Raw genomic sequence first — 17,353 nt, 5'->3', positions numbered from 1 at the left:
AGAATTTTTTGGATACGGAATGTGTTTAAATTAGAGCCCCTAAATCCACAGCCAGAAAGAAGTTGAAAATAATTTAATCTTTGCATTAACTAGAATCTATTTCTGAGTAAGCTTTTAACTGCCAAGGGAATCTATTTATATCTTGTACATATTGATATAGAACCTTAATAACCTGTATTCCTTGGAGCAGGGAGTTCTTTGGCCTTGCCTTTTAATTCAGACTAGGGACCGGAGTCTCATGGAAATTCCGATCAACATCTTCGGAGGGTTCAGGTTTCCCAATCTCATATTCAAAGCTTTCTGGACTTAACTTCTGTCCCGGGATATTAAAGTTTAGACACCCAAGCTGCTCTTTCAATGAAACTGCCTTAGCAGAAATGTGGCAGGTTATAATCGGAGAAATAAAAAATGTAGTAGCAGTCAAGAGTTAATACACCTAGCTACAACTCCATCCTCATAAAACATGGGATAAAGGCAGAGAATAAAGTGTTAGGTGGCTATAATTTTATTCTGTCCAATAAGGTTTCATCTGGCAATTGATCTTGAGAGTCTGATCTCATGCCCCAATCACGAGCTGTTTACAATTTTGTAATATGTTCTACAGGCTAAAGTTGCACAGAGATGGTATTTTTTTTCAGTATTAGAGAAATTATTTTTATAGATTATTTAACTATTAGATATACAGATAGTCCTCACTGATGGCAGTTGGGCTGGGAACTCCATTGCTAAGTGACACAGTTGTAATATGATCACACAGACTTATATGGGCAATTACAATAAGAAATAAATACAAATACATTTACACAACTGAATATAAGGAAATAAATCAAGCTTCAGATGATTTGAAAATGGAACATACATGCTGATTATCTATCCAGAAATATCAGTTTAGACCAGCGATTCTCAACCTATGGGTCGCGACCTCATTTGGGGTCGATCGACCATTTTTCGGGGGTTGCCAAAGGCGGCGATCCGCCATTTTCTCCCCTCCGGGGGCACCACCGCACATGGGGGCCGCGCCGCGCATGCGCACCGCCGGGGGTCGCCGTCACACAAACGTTGAGAACCGCTGGTTTAGACAAATACGGCTAACCCTAAAGTTAAGACCGTAATGAAGCCTGCCCATTAGGGTCAGAGGTTGGAACAGCATTAAATGAACAATCTCAATTGATGACCAGCCATTCCTGCTCTCCTCACAGTTCATTAAGTGGAACACAGGAGTGGGAGAGATCCTGGGAGGTCTAGTGCAGGCAGAAGCCCACCTGCTTCAGGCCTCTCAAGGCCTCCCCTACCCAAAGATATCCTATGCTTCTCTTCCTGCCTCACCCTCTGCACAGTTGTCTTGCCAGCGAGAAACAATGGGAAAGAGAAATGCTGACCCTGTCTGTCTTTCCTAATTCTGGCCCTGTCTTTCTGGGGCAAAAAATGAATTAGTTCCCTAGCCTTCCAGTGCTTTCTGCTGGCCACCCACAAGCTGCAAAGCTCTCCTGCCTCTTGCTAGGCTTTGGGAAGCTGGCCCCAGCTCCAAAAGCCACATTTCTTCAAGAAACCAAACAAAAACAGTTGGGAGGGGCAGACTTGTTGATCTACCCCCCCTCCCCCCAGTTAGGTGCTAAAACTAAACTCTCCGTGTCTGCTTCCCAATCTCTATCCCTTTTAAAAACCTTACCTTTGTTATGTGCTCCTGGCTACTTTCCTTCGTGACCAGAGGCAAGCTCGCCTGACCAATAACCAGCCAAAACACAGTGAAGGCCTTTTGTTTTGTTTATTGCAATAAGCGGGGAGAGAAGCTATCAAAGCTTGGTTCTCTCCAAAGTTTTAACCCAAAATATTTCCTTCTTTATATATCCCTTGTCCCGGCCGCCACATCCCTCCTCTTTCCCCGTTGGCTGAGGTACTATGAGGTTACACTCTTTCCGACCACCTCCTACATATTTCCTGCTACATAGTAAATCATACATCACATGTACATTAAAATCAGGAGATAATTTATGCAAGGTGTGTCAGTTAATATTAATCAATTAATTGCGCATGTTCAGTTGCCTGAGTTCTGGCCCCCTTTTTTATGACTTCTTAGAAAAATAGGTTCTTTCCTGTTTTACTAGTTATCTTTTATTACAGATGTTTTCTTCTTCCTTTTCCCACTCTTAAGACCCAGCTATTTTTGCCTACATATTTCGTTTACATCCTTTCTTTATGTTAACCTTTCCTTTGTCCCACCATAGCTTCTCTACTCAGAAAATTTCCACTGCAGCAAATTCAATTTTAAATTTCTCTTTCAATATTAAATGTTGAAGACCTTTCTTTTACTTCTGTCATCTTGACTCTAGGTTGAAGAGCAGAGGGGCGGAAGCGAGCAAAGAAAGAAAATCTTTCTGCAGCTTTTTCTCCTGAATTAAAGGGGAAAAAAAGTCATCTCCAAAAGTTAGCCCACTAGAGACTTGTGCAGCAAAATGGAGGACGTTGGATCTTTGCAGGCTTTAGCTGTCCATCTAGCTGCCTGTAGAGCCCAGCTAGGACTTAAAAAGGCTAGAAGAAAGTAGACTGCTTCTACAGGCAGCTAGATGGACAGCTAATGGGCTCTACAGGCAGCTAAAGCTTGCAAAGACCCAACGTCCTCCATTTTGCTGCACAAGTCTCTAGTGCAGCCAGCTGATTGGAGTAGAAAGGTCTGAAAATAGCTGCCATTTCCATGAGGAATTGTTGGATCCTGAAAATGCTGGCTGTTTCCAGGAGGCATGGGGAGCAGGCTCTAGTACTGCAGTGATCCCATTGGGTGGGATGGGGGGGGGAAGAGGCAGGGGCACTGCAGCATCCCCATAGTCTAGTGCAGGGGTAGGCAACCTTGGCTCTTTTATGACTTGTGGACTTCAACTCCCAGAATTCCTGAGTCCACGAGCCACGAAAGAGCCAAGATTCCCTACCCCTGGTCTAGTGTGAAGGGGAATGACTAGAGGGCACTGCAACTGTCATAGGTTTGAAACAGGAGTATATGTAGTTTTGGGGTGCCCGTCATAACTTTGAAACATTGTTAAATGGTCTGTCATTTCTCAACTACTTGTGTTTCTAAATTGCAAAGCACTATCATAGAATGGCCACCACTAATAAGATCTTTCTTATATTTGTCATTCTTTTTCAGATGTGTAACTACCTATGAGTTTTAGGCTTGTCACTTTCAAGTCCAGGGATTTGATAATGTGACATCTGCACTAATGCCTATGTATAAAGATTTTTTTTTCTTTTGTTTCAATTCCATTGGCTATTACACACATTGCTAGCTAGCAGAATAATGGAATAATCGACTTTATATTTGTAGAAGTAAAAGTAAAGATTGAATGAGAAATTAGTAAGCCTCCACTTTCCTTTTGCACACTTGGAACAATACTTTTAGTCCTTTTGAGTTATCCTAGCTATAGTACATTTTATCTAATCATTAAGAACTATAACAATTCCCAGAAAAAGAAAAAAATATTTAGTATACAGTTCCAATACAAATTATTGTTAACAGAAGTTATTCTTGCAAATATTGTGAATAAAAATTAATTGTAATTGCTTTTTCCTCCCAAGCTGTCTCGCTTCAAAGAAATTGTTGGGAAGATTCACACCCCCATTTCTCAAGAATCAGGATCTTACCCTTCTCCAGGTTTAGTAAATATTTTTATTTTTGTATTAATTTCTTGAGTAGAGGTTAGAATCCACATATATAATATAGCTGCATATGCTAGTATTTGCACCACTAAAATCAAATATTATTCTGAATGAAAACAGGAAGAGAAACTGGGCTAAATAAAATGAAAATCTGTTTTGTTTCTTTGCAGTTTCCAATTGCAGCATGAAAAGTTGCTGTTTAAACTGTTCAGTTAGTTGACAGGAGATTAGCTACTTTTAACAAAAGTGATGCTTATTTTAAACAATTTATCAAATGAACAGATGTTATCCCAATCTTTCTGCATATATTGAAGTTAGAATAATTGTCTTAGGCACCGCTGTAAAGTGCCTATTATGTAAGCCTATTGTAACACATTCCTTATTTAGCAGCTTAAATACAACACATTGATTGTGTCTTATCCTCAGGTGCCAAACAATGTATTTTGCTGGACATAATACAATAATATTCCTATTTCTTAGAAGGGAAGCTGAAAGAATTCAAAACAAACTACTTTTTAAGAAACATAAGAGTTTATTCAAAGTGCCTACACCCAACATTGCTTTGCCCTTACAGAACCAACTTTGGGACTTTGTTCTAATATGTGTGTATAATGTATAATTTCAGTCTTTTAAAATTGACTAATATTCACAGATCTCTATAAAAACATAACAGTGTTTTATCAAAAACAGGCTTTTCAACAGAAAACTCTGATTGAAAATACATTTACCGTGTTTCCCCGAAAGTAAAGCTTACCCTGAAAATAAGCCCTAGCTTGATTTTAGAGGGTGAGCCTACACCAAAAATAAGCCCTAGTTTTGGGACAAGGCACACACTTAAAAATCAAGCTAGGGTGGGGATAGGGATGTGGATCTGCCACACGTGCTGCACACCCATTTATCTGACAGCCAGGCCTCTCCTCGCCAGCCCACTTCTTCTGCAGCACCTCCTGCAGCCAGGCCTGCATTCTCAGTCACAGGCCTTTCTGGAAGGCTTGTGCAGATTCAATCCATAGCTCAGTTCTGCAAGACCTCTGCAGCCGAGGACCAAGCTATGGATTCAATCCATAGCTCAGTACTTGAGTGCATAGGCCTTCCGGAAAGGCCTGACTGCAGATTGCAGGCCGGAATGTAGCTGCAAAATGAAGCTGCTCCTTCAGCCCTCCTTCGGAGGGGCTGTTGGTTCTGGAGGTGAATAACACCTGGTGCCTCTTTTGGAGCAAAAAAAAAAAAAAAAAAGACCCGGTCTTATTTTCTGGGAAACACAGTAGTTCTTCAATGAGGTGTCTGTTCACACAGATGGCATACCCCTGGTATAGTCCTGTGTAGAAACTTATAACCTAAAGAATGGTTGATAGGATGCATTCACCATGCATCACATCTACAACTATATGCAACTCAAGCTGAATTCCCTTTTGGTTGCTGATCACCATAGATACTACATAGCACATTATTATTCTAATTCATTTCTCTATTTTTTTTTACCTCATTCTTTTCTCTTTCCTACCTGGTGAGTTGTGAGGGTTTTGCCCTTTCTCTCTTTGCCTTTCAGCCTTGTTCATAGGTCTTTTCTGCAAGTGTCCCTATTACGAAATCAAAGTTTACAATTTAACAAGTGATTGATATAATTTTCAAATTCAGGTATCCTGAACATTTTTTACGAATTCACAAGATTGCAATATCTGAAGTTATTTTTTAATTTAATGCAGAGCTCCACAAGTGCCATTTTAGGATTCAGTGGATAGGAGAGGTATAACAGTGGATGCCATATTCCTCATGATTGAGGTTTTGGAGTTTTATTATACTTCAACATCTGTAAAGGTGCTATGTCTGTTACGTTAAAATGTTAAAACAGAGAGTGTAAAATACTGTAAAGTTAATTACAAACTAATTTATTTACTTGTTTTATCTTTTAAGGTAACATAGACTTTCAAAACTTTAAAAATGCACTTATTAATTGTTCATAATTTCAATGGGTTATTTGTAAGAAATATCCATTATACAATCAGCAGGAATGTAATTTAAACTTATGTACCATTAAAATTGAAAGTAAAATTATATAGAATTGTGAGTTTTGTGATCAGGATTGTGTCATTAGTGCTTTTTCCCCCTCATGTGTCAAAATGTAGCCCCCTTTTTTCTCCTGTCTCTGTAGAACGAGAAGTTAAGGAAGAAAAACAAGTATCTGATTTTCAGGTATGAGGTTCATAGCTAAATCATGTGATAAAATAAGATTGCAATAATAATAACAACAACAACAACAACAACAATAACAACTAGACAACCCATTGGGCCATCCTTTCGGAGACATTTCCTTACCAGATTCCTGAATGCTTTCAACAGTGATAGAGCTTCTAATATACCACTGTCACTGGGAAAGTTAGGATAAATTCAGATATATATATATAATTGCCTTGAAAATAGCCATGTTCCAAAGAATAGTGCAGTCAAGCATCAGCAAAGGAAATGTTTTATGACATATTATGTCATAAATGGTTTGATGATAATGTTTATGTCATAAAATGTTTTCTAAAATTTGCCAATTTTCAATTACACGGGACTCAGGGGCCCTGGATTTTGGATGGATTCTGTAAGTTAGCCCATTTGAGCTGCCTTGGCTCAAAAAGTGTTGCCTTAAGATGTACTGTTTTGCTCAATTAAAAGCTACAGAAATGAGAATGTTGGTAGTATATAGATAATGTTGTGTTTCCCCAAAAATAAGACCTGGTCTTATATTTTTTTTTCCTCCAAAAGAGGCAGTAGGTCTTATTTTCGGGGGATATCTTTGTTTTTTTTCCTGACACCTGCCTTGCCTTTTGATGGAGGCACCAACAGCCTCCTGTCAAGCAGGAGGCTGCATGGCTGTTGGCCCACTTCTGCAGCTGCTCGGGGCAGGAGGCTGCGTGGCCCGCTGCGCTGTGCTGCCATCATGAGGCAAGGCAGGTGGGCGAGGGTGGAACTGCCCCAAGCGCCCCATAGGCGCCCAAACACTTTTTGCCCAGAGGGAGACTGGGAGCTTCGTCTGTTTGCAAATGGGGCATTTAGAAAACGAGTTATTTGCTCAGTCTCCAAGCGCCACATTTGCAAGCAAAGCTTCCAGTCTCTGTCATTTCTCCATCCGGGCGAAAAGTGTTTGGGCTCCTATGGGGCGTTTGGAAACAGAGTGTTCCATTTCCAAATGCCCCATTGGTGCCCAAACACTTTTTGGCCAGAGGGAGACTAGAAGTTTCATTTGCTTGCAAATGGGGTGCTTGGGAATGGAGCAATTAGCCCTATTCCCAGACACCCCATTTGCAAGCAGATGAAGCTTCCAGTCTCCGTCATTTCTGTCTGGGCAAAAATTGGGCACCTGTGGGGTGTTTGGAAACAGCACACTCCATTTCCAAGTGCCCCATAGGTGCCCAAACACTTTTCGCCCGGACAGAGAAATGACAGAGACTTAGAGATGGAGCGCCTCATTTGCAAGCAGACAAAGCTTCCAATCTCCCTCTGAACGAAAAATGTTTGGGTGCATCCGGATCGCCTGCCTCTCCCCCCTGCATCTGCCTCCGCACTCGTACTTACCTGCGCTGTGACAAGGGGCCAGCAGGCTTCAGCTGCTGCTGGACACCATCAGCTCCTGTGCGCTCGCTGCCACTTGTGCTGGCCACACCCACCCATGCCCCCAGGCTTATTTTTGGGGAAACACAGTAATAACCAATTATTATTATTCCATTTCAGGATTGGCTAGTAAGGGAAAGTGTGCATTCACAGAACTACATTTTTCTAACCCAGGCTCAGAAGAGAAAAACTAGTTGCTGTCCACAAAGTTACCCACATTACTTTCTATAAGGACAGCTCAACTACAGAAGCAGCCTCACTTCTGAGACCTGGTAAAAGATAGGCGGAGAGAATAGTGGGTTTTCTGTTGATCTCCCCCCTCCCCCCCTCAGGGAGAAAGCCAATTGAGCCAGCTGCATGTAGGCAATCTTTTAGTGAGGAACAAAGCAACTCTTCTCACTCCTCCAATGCAAAAATTAAACTGTCATTCTTCATTAAAATCAATGGAGGTTTTTATTGCTGCCAAATGGTGCGGGTTTTTTCCCCCCACAATGTGTAGTATTTTCTAACTTGGTCCTCGTTTGAGGCTAAACAAACCTATGCAACAGCAACGATAAATTCCGAAGATGCTTCCTATCTCAAAGAGAAATAAGAAATTTCACTCTTAGTTGTCTCAATGTTACTTTATTAAGGCATTCTGTATCCCACTTCCTGGTATTGTGCTTTTCTACATGCAAGTAAGTAAACATAAATCCCCTGAAGAATTTGTACCGTGTAAATATATTTGATAGGTAGATGAACTCTGAGTTACTGTGAGCATTTTCAGGCTTTGTTTCCTAAAATGTCTTCAAAGATAAAAATTACTGGGTTTATTCTGAAATGAAAGAATATATAGGGAAGGCTATTCATTTGCCGAACAATGCACATATTGCAGTTCTTCCGGATTTAAACACTGACGATTATCATGATGATTTATTACTGAAATCGTTTCTTTCAGAAATTTCCAGGTATTCCACCTGACTTATCTAATATGCACTTAGAAATTCCTGCACCTGTACCATCCCGTGTGGGAAGTGACTCAGAAGAATCGGAGAAAAGTGAAATTTGTACACCTGCTGAACCAATTGAACTTCCAGCACTGACTGCAGTATCTAGCAGGCCCCATTCATCAGGATCTTCATCTGACAGAGAGACTCTGGAACAGAAGATTACAAGAGGACAAATTTCTCGTGTGTCCGAAACATCTCTATCTAGTTCTGGAGGAATCGTAGCCGGGTTTTCAGAGAGCGGTGATTCTGAACCCCCTCCTTTTCCTGGTCCTAGAAGCAAAATACTGCTTAAAGAAAGATCTGTAGCAGAAGCACCTGCCTTAGACTATTTACCAGAACCAATAGAGGTAACTGTTGGTAACATGTAATTATGCTATACACTCTCCCTTCTTCACCTCTTCCTGTACATAGGAATTTTGTATTCCTGTTCTTGCTGTTTTGAAATTCATGTATTGTTCACAGAGCATGTCTATACTATGAACCTAAACTTAGTTCCCAGTCACCTAACTAGGAACCTGCAGAGTGTCCTTCCTTAAGGAATTAATAAGGAATTAAAAAGCAAGAGCAGATGTATTTTTTAAAACAGCTGTATCAGCATTGCTTTAAACAGTTTCTAGTACTACTTTCATGTTGGAAACACAAAAGTGTTTCTGTGGTTAAAGGATTTGCCTGTGATATCACCGTTGCCAAGGTGACACTCAGGCTCCTTTTGTGTCCCTGTGAAGTTGCCCACCGAAGTGGTACCCATTTATCTACTTGTGGTCTCCCACTTTCAAACTACTGGGTCAGCAGGAGCTGGGGCCTGTGATGGGAGTTCAACCCGCCCTGCAACAGCAATGAGTCTCAAACGCGAGCCTGCCAATTGTCAGCCCAGCGTTTTAACCTTGTGAGCCACTGTGCACCTATTAACCAGCTTTTCATCACCATCACCATTACCTGATCACTGGAATTTCATCCAGACAAATAGGTTTGCTGCCTAGAAGAGAAACAAAATGAATTTTCTGCTGGTAGCTCACCACACTTTTAAAGAGCAGGGAAGAAAAATTATATAGGATGACATTTTATCTCCTCTTTCAACAAAACTAAGAAGTCTGTCCTTTTAGTTAGTTCTGGATTACCAAATGGATGAACTGAAAACCATACTTGTTTCATGTTCAGTGTATCAACCAGGACTGGTAAAAACAACTTTGTCTCCCTCTGCTCCCAGTTTGTTGGGCTTCATAGCTAGATGTAGACTTGCTAGAGAAATTAAAACAGAGGCTGCTTGTGAGGAAAAACCCTCAGAGCAAGGCCTGGGCGGGCTTTGGTGAGTTTCAAATGCAGTGCTAGGAATACATTTCTCCAATGGGGTTAGACCTCATGCTGAGTAATCCTCAGTATAGACCAGTGTTTCTCAACCTTGACAATTTTAAGGCATGTGGACTTCAACTCCCAGAATTCCACAGCCAGCAATGCTGGCTGTGGAATTCTGGGAGTTGAAGTCCACATGCCTTAAAATTGTCAAGGTTGAGAAACACTGGTATAGACAGTTTTAATGCAACAGCTGGGAAAATGTAGTTTTCTCTTTGCATGAAGCGAAAAGACACATCTTTGTATGTGACAACTGTAATGTTATGTAGACAAATCACTTGCAAGTTAGATCTATGAAAAGAAAGTCTTCACTAGATATATTTCTCCCTTCAGTATATTTTGCATACTGATTTTCTGGTATACATTTATGCAGTATTTTTATTATTATTCTATGAAAGTAACTATTCCTTTCTTCTTAATAAGTTGCCTTCTAAGACTTCAAAGGAATCATTTTCTGTTTCTGAAATTCCTGTGAGAATCTCAGGTAAGGCTATGGCACCTAAATTCTTAATGAAACAAATATATGTATAACAATCATGTCTTTCTAAGCAGGCCACAGTATGTTCAGAATTCCAGAAAAGTTTGTGTAAAACTTTTAATTTTTAGCTGATAGTAATGATCCTTGGAATTAAAAAACAAACAAACAGGAAAGATGTAACCAGAATGATGCTGTTGTTTCCCCCCCCCCCAGATTATTTGGATAGAGTTAAAAAATAGACCCCCAGATTTCAATCTGCCCCTCTGGTTACATCAAAGTATTATAAAATGTGGCCTCCTAGCAGGGAATGAACAAGGTGGCAGCCCCAAGCCAAAACAAAGTTGCTCTCACATTTTACTGGGGCAGCAATATTAATCCTGCAACCATAATGTGGGAAAAATAGAGGAGGCATTGAATCTCTCAGTGTAAGACTATATAGAAAGGTACGATTGTTATTTATTGCTTCCTTTGCAATAAGAAATTGAGTATGCAGCTCTGCCATCCCTTAAGGAGCTTCACAGCCATTATAAGGCTGAAGTTCTTGTTTCCTAAGAGTAGTTTGGAAAAGCCAAAATAGAGAGCAACTGAAGGTGGCTGTAGTTTCTCTCTTTTTCCAAAGAGCATCCACAACATACTTACAAAATTCCAAATATGTCCTCTAGCCCAAAATTGATTGCTATATGCCTTGTGTAGGGTTTGGGTTTTTTTGTTTTTGCACAAGACAACATTTGCTCGGAATAACTATACATATACTAGTATATCCATTTCTACCATCACACAAACATCATTCACAAATATGCTCATAGATGCATGCCATCTCCAAACTCAACTTAGTGGAGCAGTTAACTCAAGATACCTTCAGAACTTTAGCTACCACTTCCACATTAAGCCGATTTTGTGGCTTAAATTTGGGGAAGCCACAGTCTCAAATTGCTCTCATTTCTTGGAGGTGTAGTTTTCTGATAAGCCATTTTCTTCCCTGTGTGAAAGAATTTCACACAGACGTTGAGTAGTATTTTATACTGTAGCTATAAAATGCATATTTAATTGCTCCTACATTTTAATTATTCATTCTGATTAATCATTTCCAGATTCAGTTGTTGAACCAGAACAGCAATGGCCATGGAAAGAGGTTACGGTAAGAAGTAATTAATTACACAGGATTAAAACTGAATTTTAAAGTGAAATACAACTCTACAATTACATAATAAAGGGTAAATAAAGTTCACTTAGAAGGTGTCTTGTAATTGCATTATAATTAACACTCTCATGCTATTAAAAGACCCGTAGAACTAAGGACCTCAAAATTTTGAGCATCAGTTCCTTGCTATTGGTAGTTCCATATCTCCAAGACAATAAGGATTTTTACTTGGATTCTGTATCACTACATTATAAACACCAATCTCTTTCCTCAGCACTTCATTTTTTCTGATGCTTTGAATTAATATCATCCATTTCTGTAAATCAGTTCCTGTAAATCACTGTTCTATGTCATTGAATATATCCTCAAAAAAAACCCCACCAAAATATTGTTCAACCATGATTCTTGCAAGGGTATAATTAAGTTTTCCTCTTTCCATGACAAAAAGCAATTAGTGTGCATTCCTCCTTCGTGTATTAAAATAATTTTATTATAATTTTTCTATTTAACATTTAAATTGTGATCCGTGACCATAATTAAAATTTTGACTGTTGAGGAATTCCTCTTTCTATAGACCCAACAGGGCTAACCAGTTCATGCCACCCTGTCAAAGAAAATAGACTGTATACTGAACAACCCTTATACATTACTAGTGCCTTAGGCCTTGAAGTTCACCAGTCTTATTCTATGGAAAATGACCAGTTTTTCAGAATATTTGCTTTAATTTGTAATATCCTGATGTAATGTCAGTTCTTTCAACCATTTTGAACTCTGGGAAAATTAAGTTTGGAAAGATTTACTGCCCTCTTCAGGCAGCTGGTAAAGAGCCTGACAATCTTGAGGAATAGGAGATTTGTTATCAGGTTTTAACACTGCAGGGAATGATTCCAGAGATCCAGCTGCCTACTTTTACTTCAGTGCCATAGGGTTTCTCCCACTTAAACTATTTGGTACATTTTCAGTCTATTCATTCCTCCATGACTACAAATGCATGGCTATTTTCACTTATCAGGAAGGGCAACCAATATTAAATTTTGAACCAATCATCACGGAACAAATTATGGAAACAACCATTCAGTAGAGGATGTGTATGTAACTTGATAAAGGAGCAACGGAACCTATTCCACTTCAGGCAGTTTCTCAGTGATTCTGTTGTAGGCATTTTGCCATCTTGGAAAAGATTGTGGCATATATATTTTTTGTATCTTTGAGGGTGAAGATTTATTCTCCGAGCTTGTGGGTTGGTTTCCAAACATTTCGTTAGCAGGCTAGGTAACATCTTCAGCGGAGTTTAGGGGTATCTTTTTGTATCTTTCTCAGTTTTATAGAGCAAAATGCTACTGTTCGTTGCACAAAAGGCTTGGTTTGCTCAGCTAATTTATCTGACATCATTCATGTCTTCTTCAGAGATTTACATCTGTTTTTCTGCTTCTAAGGGTAACAGAGCAGGCTTGGAGTATTTTATAATACTTCTCAAAATGGACTGTGACCACTATAAGACTGCTTTGATTTGTTAAAGCATCACTTTCTGCTCCCCATCCAAACATATTCTACCATTATGATATCCACCCACCGCTATTTTCTTTCAGCATATCCAATTGCCAACAACTTGGTAGAGCAGCTACATGGTCCATCTTCCACTTTCATTCAACCCAGAGGGGTGTAGTGTTTGAGAGATCGGTTCTTTCCTCCATCGGTGCGAGTGCCTTGCCCCTTCTACGTATATGGATCACAGAAATCTTGATGAAGACAAGTCTTACCTGGACCTGTGGTTCTTCAAATGGTGATCTCTGGATACAGAACCCACCCTCATTTTCTACTTCAGTGTAGTGAGATATCACTCAGTTTTGAAGGGTTGTTGTATAAGGTTTTGGTGATTGAGATTGATAACAGAACACAAGAAGGGTTTCTACCAACACAATGGTTTCTACCAAAAACCTCTAAATTTTGAAATGTTGTAGATAAAGTTCTGTTTAGGTGGAGAACCTATTAGCATGTATTCACAGATGGCCATTTGAAGAACCAGAGTTACATATATTGTAAGGAACAGTTTCTATTATTCTTGCACTGCATAGCTACATCAATGCAGAGAATAGTTTATGAATGCTTGAGGTGTTAAGTGCTCGACACACTTAGATATGCACCATATCTAAAACAAGTGCTCTTGTTTTAGATAGATGCATATTATAATCTGATGATAAAAGATTAGTAATACCATGCATTAGGTATTTTAGGTGTTCTTTAATCCTGGGGGGGGGCATGTCTACACTCCATCATAACTTATGTGTCTGTCTCACTGAATGTTTAGATACAGTTGTGAGCAAACATAAGATTTTGTTAATTCAAATTTAACTTTTTAGGTCCCCTGTAATCTTTATATTGCATTGTACAGCTAGCACATTAAAGCTGATTAAGATTGATTTGTGACATAGGTAAAATATAATCTTAGGATGAAAAGACTTTCTTTTTCATGTACTGATTTTTACAACAAAGACATTTAGGTAGATTTAATGAATGAAAGTGTGTGTATAATTTTAAATATTTCAAAACATTTTTTCTATTTATATTCATTGCATTGAAAATTTAGTTGAAATTTAAATAGATAGATAGATAGACCTTTATTGTCATTTTTCTGTGTGCACAATGTGTGTGTGTGTGTGTGTGTGTGTGCGCACGCGCACGCACATATGGTACAAAGCTATTTGTAAATATATTTTAAATTCTGGCAAAGAAGACATTTTATATATCCCATTATTTATAATCAAGATTTCAAAAGATCTTAATTCTACCATTCTTTCTTTAAATTGCAGTTCCAAGATGAATTTTTTAGTAGAAGCAAGTTTGAACCCTTCTTGAGACGTGTTTGTAAAGTACAGCCACCTAAGCTTACTAAAGGCACAGTAGACTATTCCATTCTTTTAGAAAAAACATACACACCTCTTGATTTCAAAGAACAAGAAGACCAGGATCCACCTCCAGGTCTGCCTTTGACAAAATTAGATAATGGCTTAGATCCCAAATTAATCAGAAGTAGTGATCAACTGTCAATATTAAGACTCCTTGAAAAAAAAATTGATTTGGAAGAGGAAGACAAAAAAACTACAGTGGAAGCTGAAAAAGCAATAAAGCCATCAACTATAACATCTGAATTAAAGCCACAAGGAGATAAACTAACAGAAGCAGAAATAAAACAGGTTAATGTTTACTTCAAAAACTCTCTCGAAACTTTTCTTGTTGATAAAGTTGTAAAAGTGGTAGCACTTAAATCACTTTTGAGCAAAAACATTGAAAACCTAGTTGCAGAGAGACTTTCAGGACCAGAGTTATCCCAAGAATTAGAAGACAGCAGCCCATTAGATGACAGAGAAAAACATTCTTTGAAGGAAATAACAACTAGTACTACAGATGCATTTTCAGAACCAGACATTAGTGAACTGAAAGATGTTGTAAGTCAACATTTGCAGGCTCAACTTATAGGAAAATTGTCTGAAAAAGGGATAATCCCAGATATGGTGATAGCAGAGAACCAGGTTTCTCTCCAGAATGCTAGTGATTTACTCAAGAAAGCTTTATCGAAAGAAGTAACTTCACAAACTGAAATAATAACCATAAAACCATTAAGTGAGAGTGATATAAGAGAACTTTCCAAATCTGAAGCCTTCGATAATAAAGAAAGTCACAAAAGCAAGCCAATATTTACGGAGGCAGATTTATATGAAGGCAGAAAAGGCGATCACGATGAGTCTATTTTATTACCTCTTAAAAGCCAAACTAGTCCAGTGAAAGAACTAAAATTGGATTTAACAAATGTAGCCTCAAAAACATCATTAGAAATCATTAAAGTAAAGTTACCATTCAGCACCGAAACAGCTAATATAAAAAAACATGTTTCCCCCCATGATACCCTCCTTCAAAAGATTTTAAAAGCAGAAATAAAAAGTTTAAAATCATTTTTAAGCAAAAGTATTCAGGACCACCTTAAGGATAAACTTTCAGAAACTGGATTAAGTGAAGAAGAACTGGAAACTGTGTGTCAGAAGTTGTCCTTGAACTTGAAGGAGAAATCTAATGAGAGATTTGATGACAGTGTGTTAAGCAAAAGTATTCAAAATCTTTTTGAGGCCCTTTCAGACAATGAAATTGCCAATTTAAAGTCTGCATTGAACAGGAAAATCCAAGACCATCTCTCAGAGAGAATTTCAGAAATTGGATTGATCACACAGGAAGAGTTAAAAAAAATACTCGAAACGGTGTTTCCAGTTGTAGCCAAAGAAACAGCACTCAGGGCAGAGAAAGGACCAGACTTAGCTAAAGAAGGGCAAAGTGTACAGCAAATATCCCATGTAACTCATAGTCTACAAGATAGGTTCTCTGAAGAAGAACTGCAAAATCTAAAGTCTCTCTGTAGCAGACTCTTGAAAGAAGGTCACAGAGAGCAACTTTCGGAATTAGAAGTAAAAGGTTTAGCATCTGTTTTGCAAAAAAGCTTCGAAAAGCTTCCTGTACCAACCAGTTCCAAAACTGGGATTAGCAAAGAAATTGATAAGGATATGGATCATGATGCATCTATATCAAGTATTGAAAGCATTTCAAAAGTTAGCGACGATGTAGGTTTACCTGACAAAGCAAAACATCCTTCACATGAAAACCTTCCTCATGCATCAACTGCAAGTGAAAAATGTAAAAAGGAAAATCTAGGTGGTCTTATGAACAGTATTTTCGAAGTACAAACAAAGAACCAAGAGACCCAGACATCTGGTTGCAAAAAAGTGAAACACACTTGTAAAAAAGAACGTTACAGATTGCCAGGTTACCCTGATAATCTAGAGGTATCAGATTTGAAGAGAAGGTCCTACGAAGAAATATCACAAAATAAGCCCCAGAAAGAACCACTGAGGAAAACATCTGAACCATTTGCCTTTTCCTCTTTTTTGAGTGCACATGACATTGGAGCCCAAACTGAAATTAAAAATTATCTTTCCAAATCTCCTAATTATCCTTCCAAGCCTCCCTTTCCAGTGAACCCTCAGACTTTTCTCTTTTTACACCCAGAGTCTGAGGAAGAAGCAAAGCCAACTTGCAAGTATCATCACAAAACCAAAACCAAGAAGTCTGACAGAAAGAAGGACACTGCATTGCACCAGCAAGGAGGGACGAATCCTTCAGCCAAGAAGGAAAAAGCACATAGCCGAGCCTCTAAGGATGTTTTAAAAGAAAAACATGGAAAAAAACATGGCGAGTTGCCTTCTAAAAAATCGAGCACGACAGAAAACAAAAAGGATTCAAAAACACTATTATCTATGAGTGGTGTAAAAAGGGAAAGCATGAAACAGAAGCCTGAGAAGAAACGTGATAATGAAATCAAACAAAAAAAATCATTTAGCAAGACTGCTACCTTATCTGATTCACAACTATCAAAAAATGTTCAAGAAAAACCTTCTACAATTAAATTTCCTACTACTGGACATACAAAAGCCAATTCATTGGTAAGAACATAATCAATTTTGTTCTTGAAGATGATTGATTATATTCTCTAATGCAGACATGTCAAACTCGCGACATCCCATGACGTCGCGCAACATATTGCATTTTCCACATTGCTGGCAATGGGGTGGGTGCAGCTCCGGTATGATGAAACCGGCCCACGGGCCAGCAGTTTGACACCCCTAATGCATTGCTCTAATGCAGTGGTTCTCAACCTGTGGGTCGGGACCCCATTTGGGGTCAAACGACCATTTTACGGGGGTCGCCAAAGAAGGCTGTCCGCCATTTTTTCCCCCTTTGGCCACGCCCCTGGCACCCGGTGATGTATAAGTGGTTGGGGGTCACCACAACATAGGGAACTGTATTATGGGGTCGCGGCATTAGAAAGATTGAGAACCACTGCTCTAATGCATTGTATAAACTCAAAGTAAGTTGGGCCCACAGGCCACAATTTAAAAACAAAAAATGAGCAGAACATTTGGCTTGTGAGATGAGAATTCTTGTTCTTAAAAAATAAGAATGAATCATTTCTACAGTTATAGAATATCTCCATAGTATTGGAGTTTAAACTTTTAAAAAGACACCTGGCCCCTCCAGTTGTGTTAGAACTACCATAATATAAGGATGCTTGATAGGAGTTCTGGGAATTCTTCCAATATACCTGGC

At 38.9% G+C, this 17,353-nt stretch overlaps 1 protein-coding gene across 5 annotated transcripts in view; it reads left to right on the top strand.

Annotated features, from left to right (window-relative positions):
- Positions 1–17,353, top strand: part of C2CD6 (C2 calcium dependent domain containing 6) — a 65,156-nt gene that overhangs the window by 46,984 nt on the left and 819 nt on the right. For all 5 annotated transcript variants that reach the window (XM_039354252.1, XM_039354232.1, XM_039354222.1 and 2 more), the window contains 6 exons: positions 3,568–3,643; positions 5,801–5,841; positions 8,183–8,581; positions 10,008–10,068; positions 11,154–11,200; positions 14,014–16,689. In XM_039354252.1, the coding sequence (XP_039210186.1) occupies positions 3,568–3,643; positions 5,801–5,841; positions 8,183–8,581; positions 10,008–10,068; positions 11,154–11,200; positions 14,014–16,689 (3,300 nt within the window). The remainder of the gene's footprint in view (positions 1–3,567; positions 3,644–5,800; positions 5,842–8,182; positions 8,582–10,007; positions 10,069–11,153; positions 11,201–14,013; positions 16,690–17,353) is intronic.

This window comes from Crotalus tigris, unplaced genomic scaffold (genome assembly GCF_016545835.1).
Source record: "Crotalus tigris isolate CLP2741 ecotype Arizona unplaced genomic scaffold, ASM1654583v1 scf7180000017568.13789103, whole genome shotgun sequence".
NCBI lineage: Eukaryota > Metazoa > Chordata > Lepidosauria > Squamata > Viperidae > Crotalus > Crotalus tigris.
This window is presented reverse-complemented; position numbering and strand designations above follow the sequence as displayed.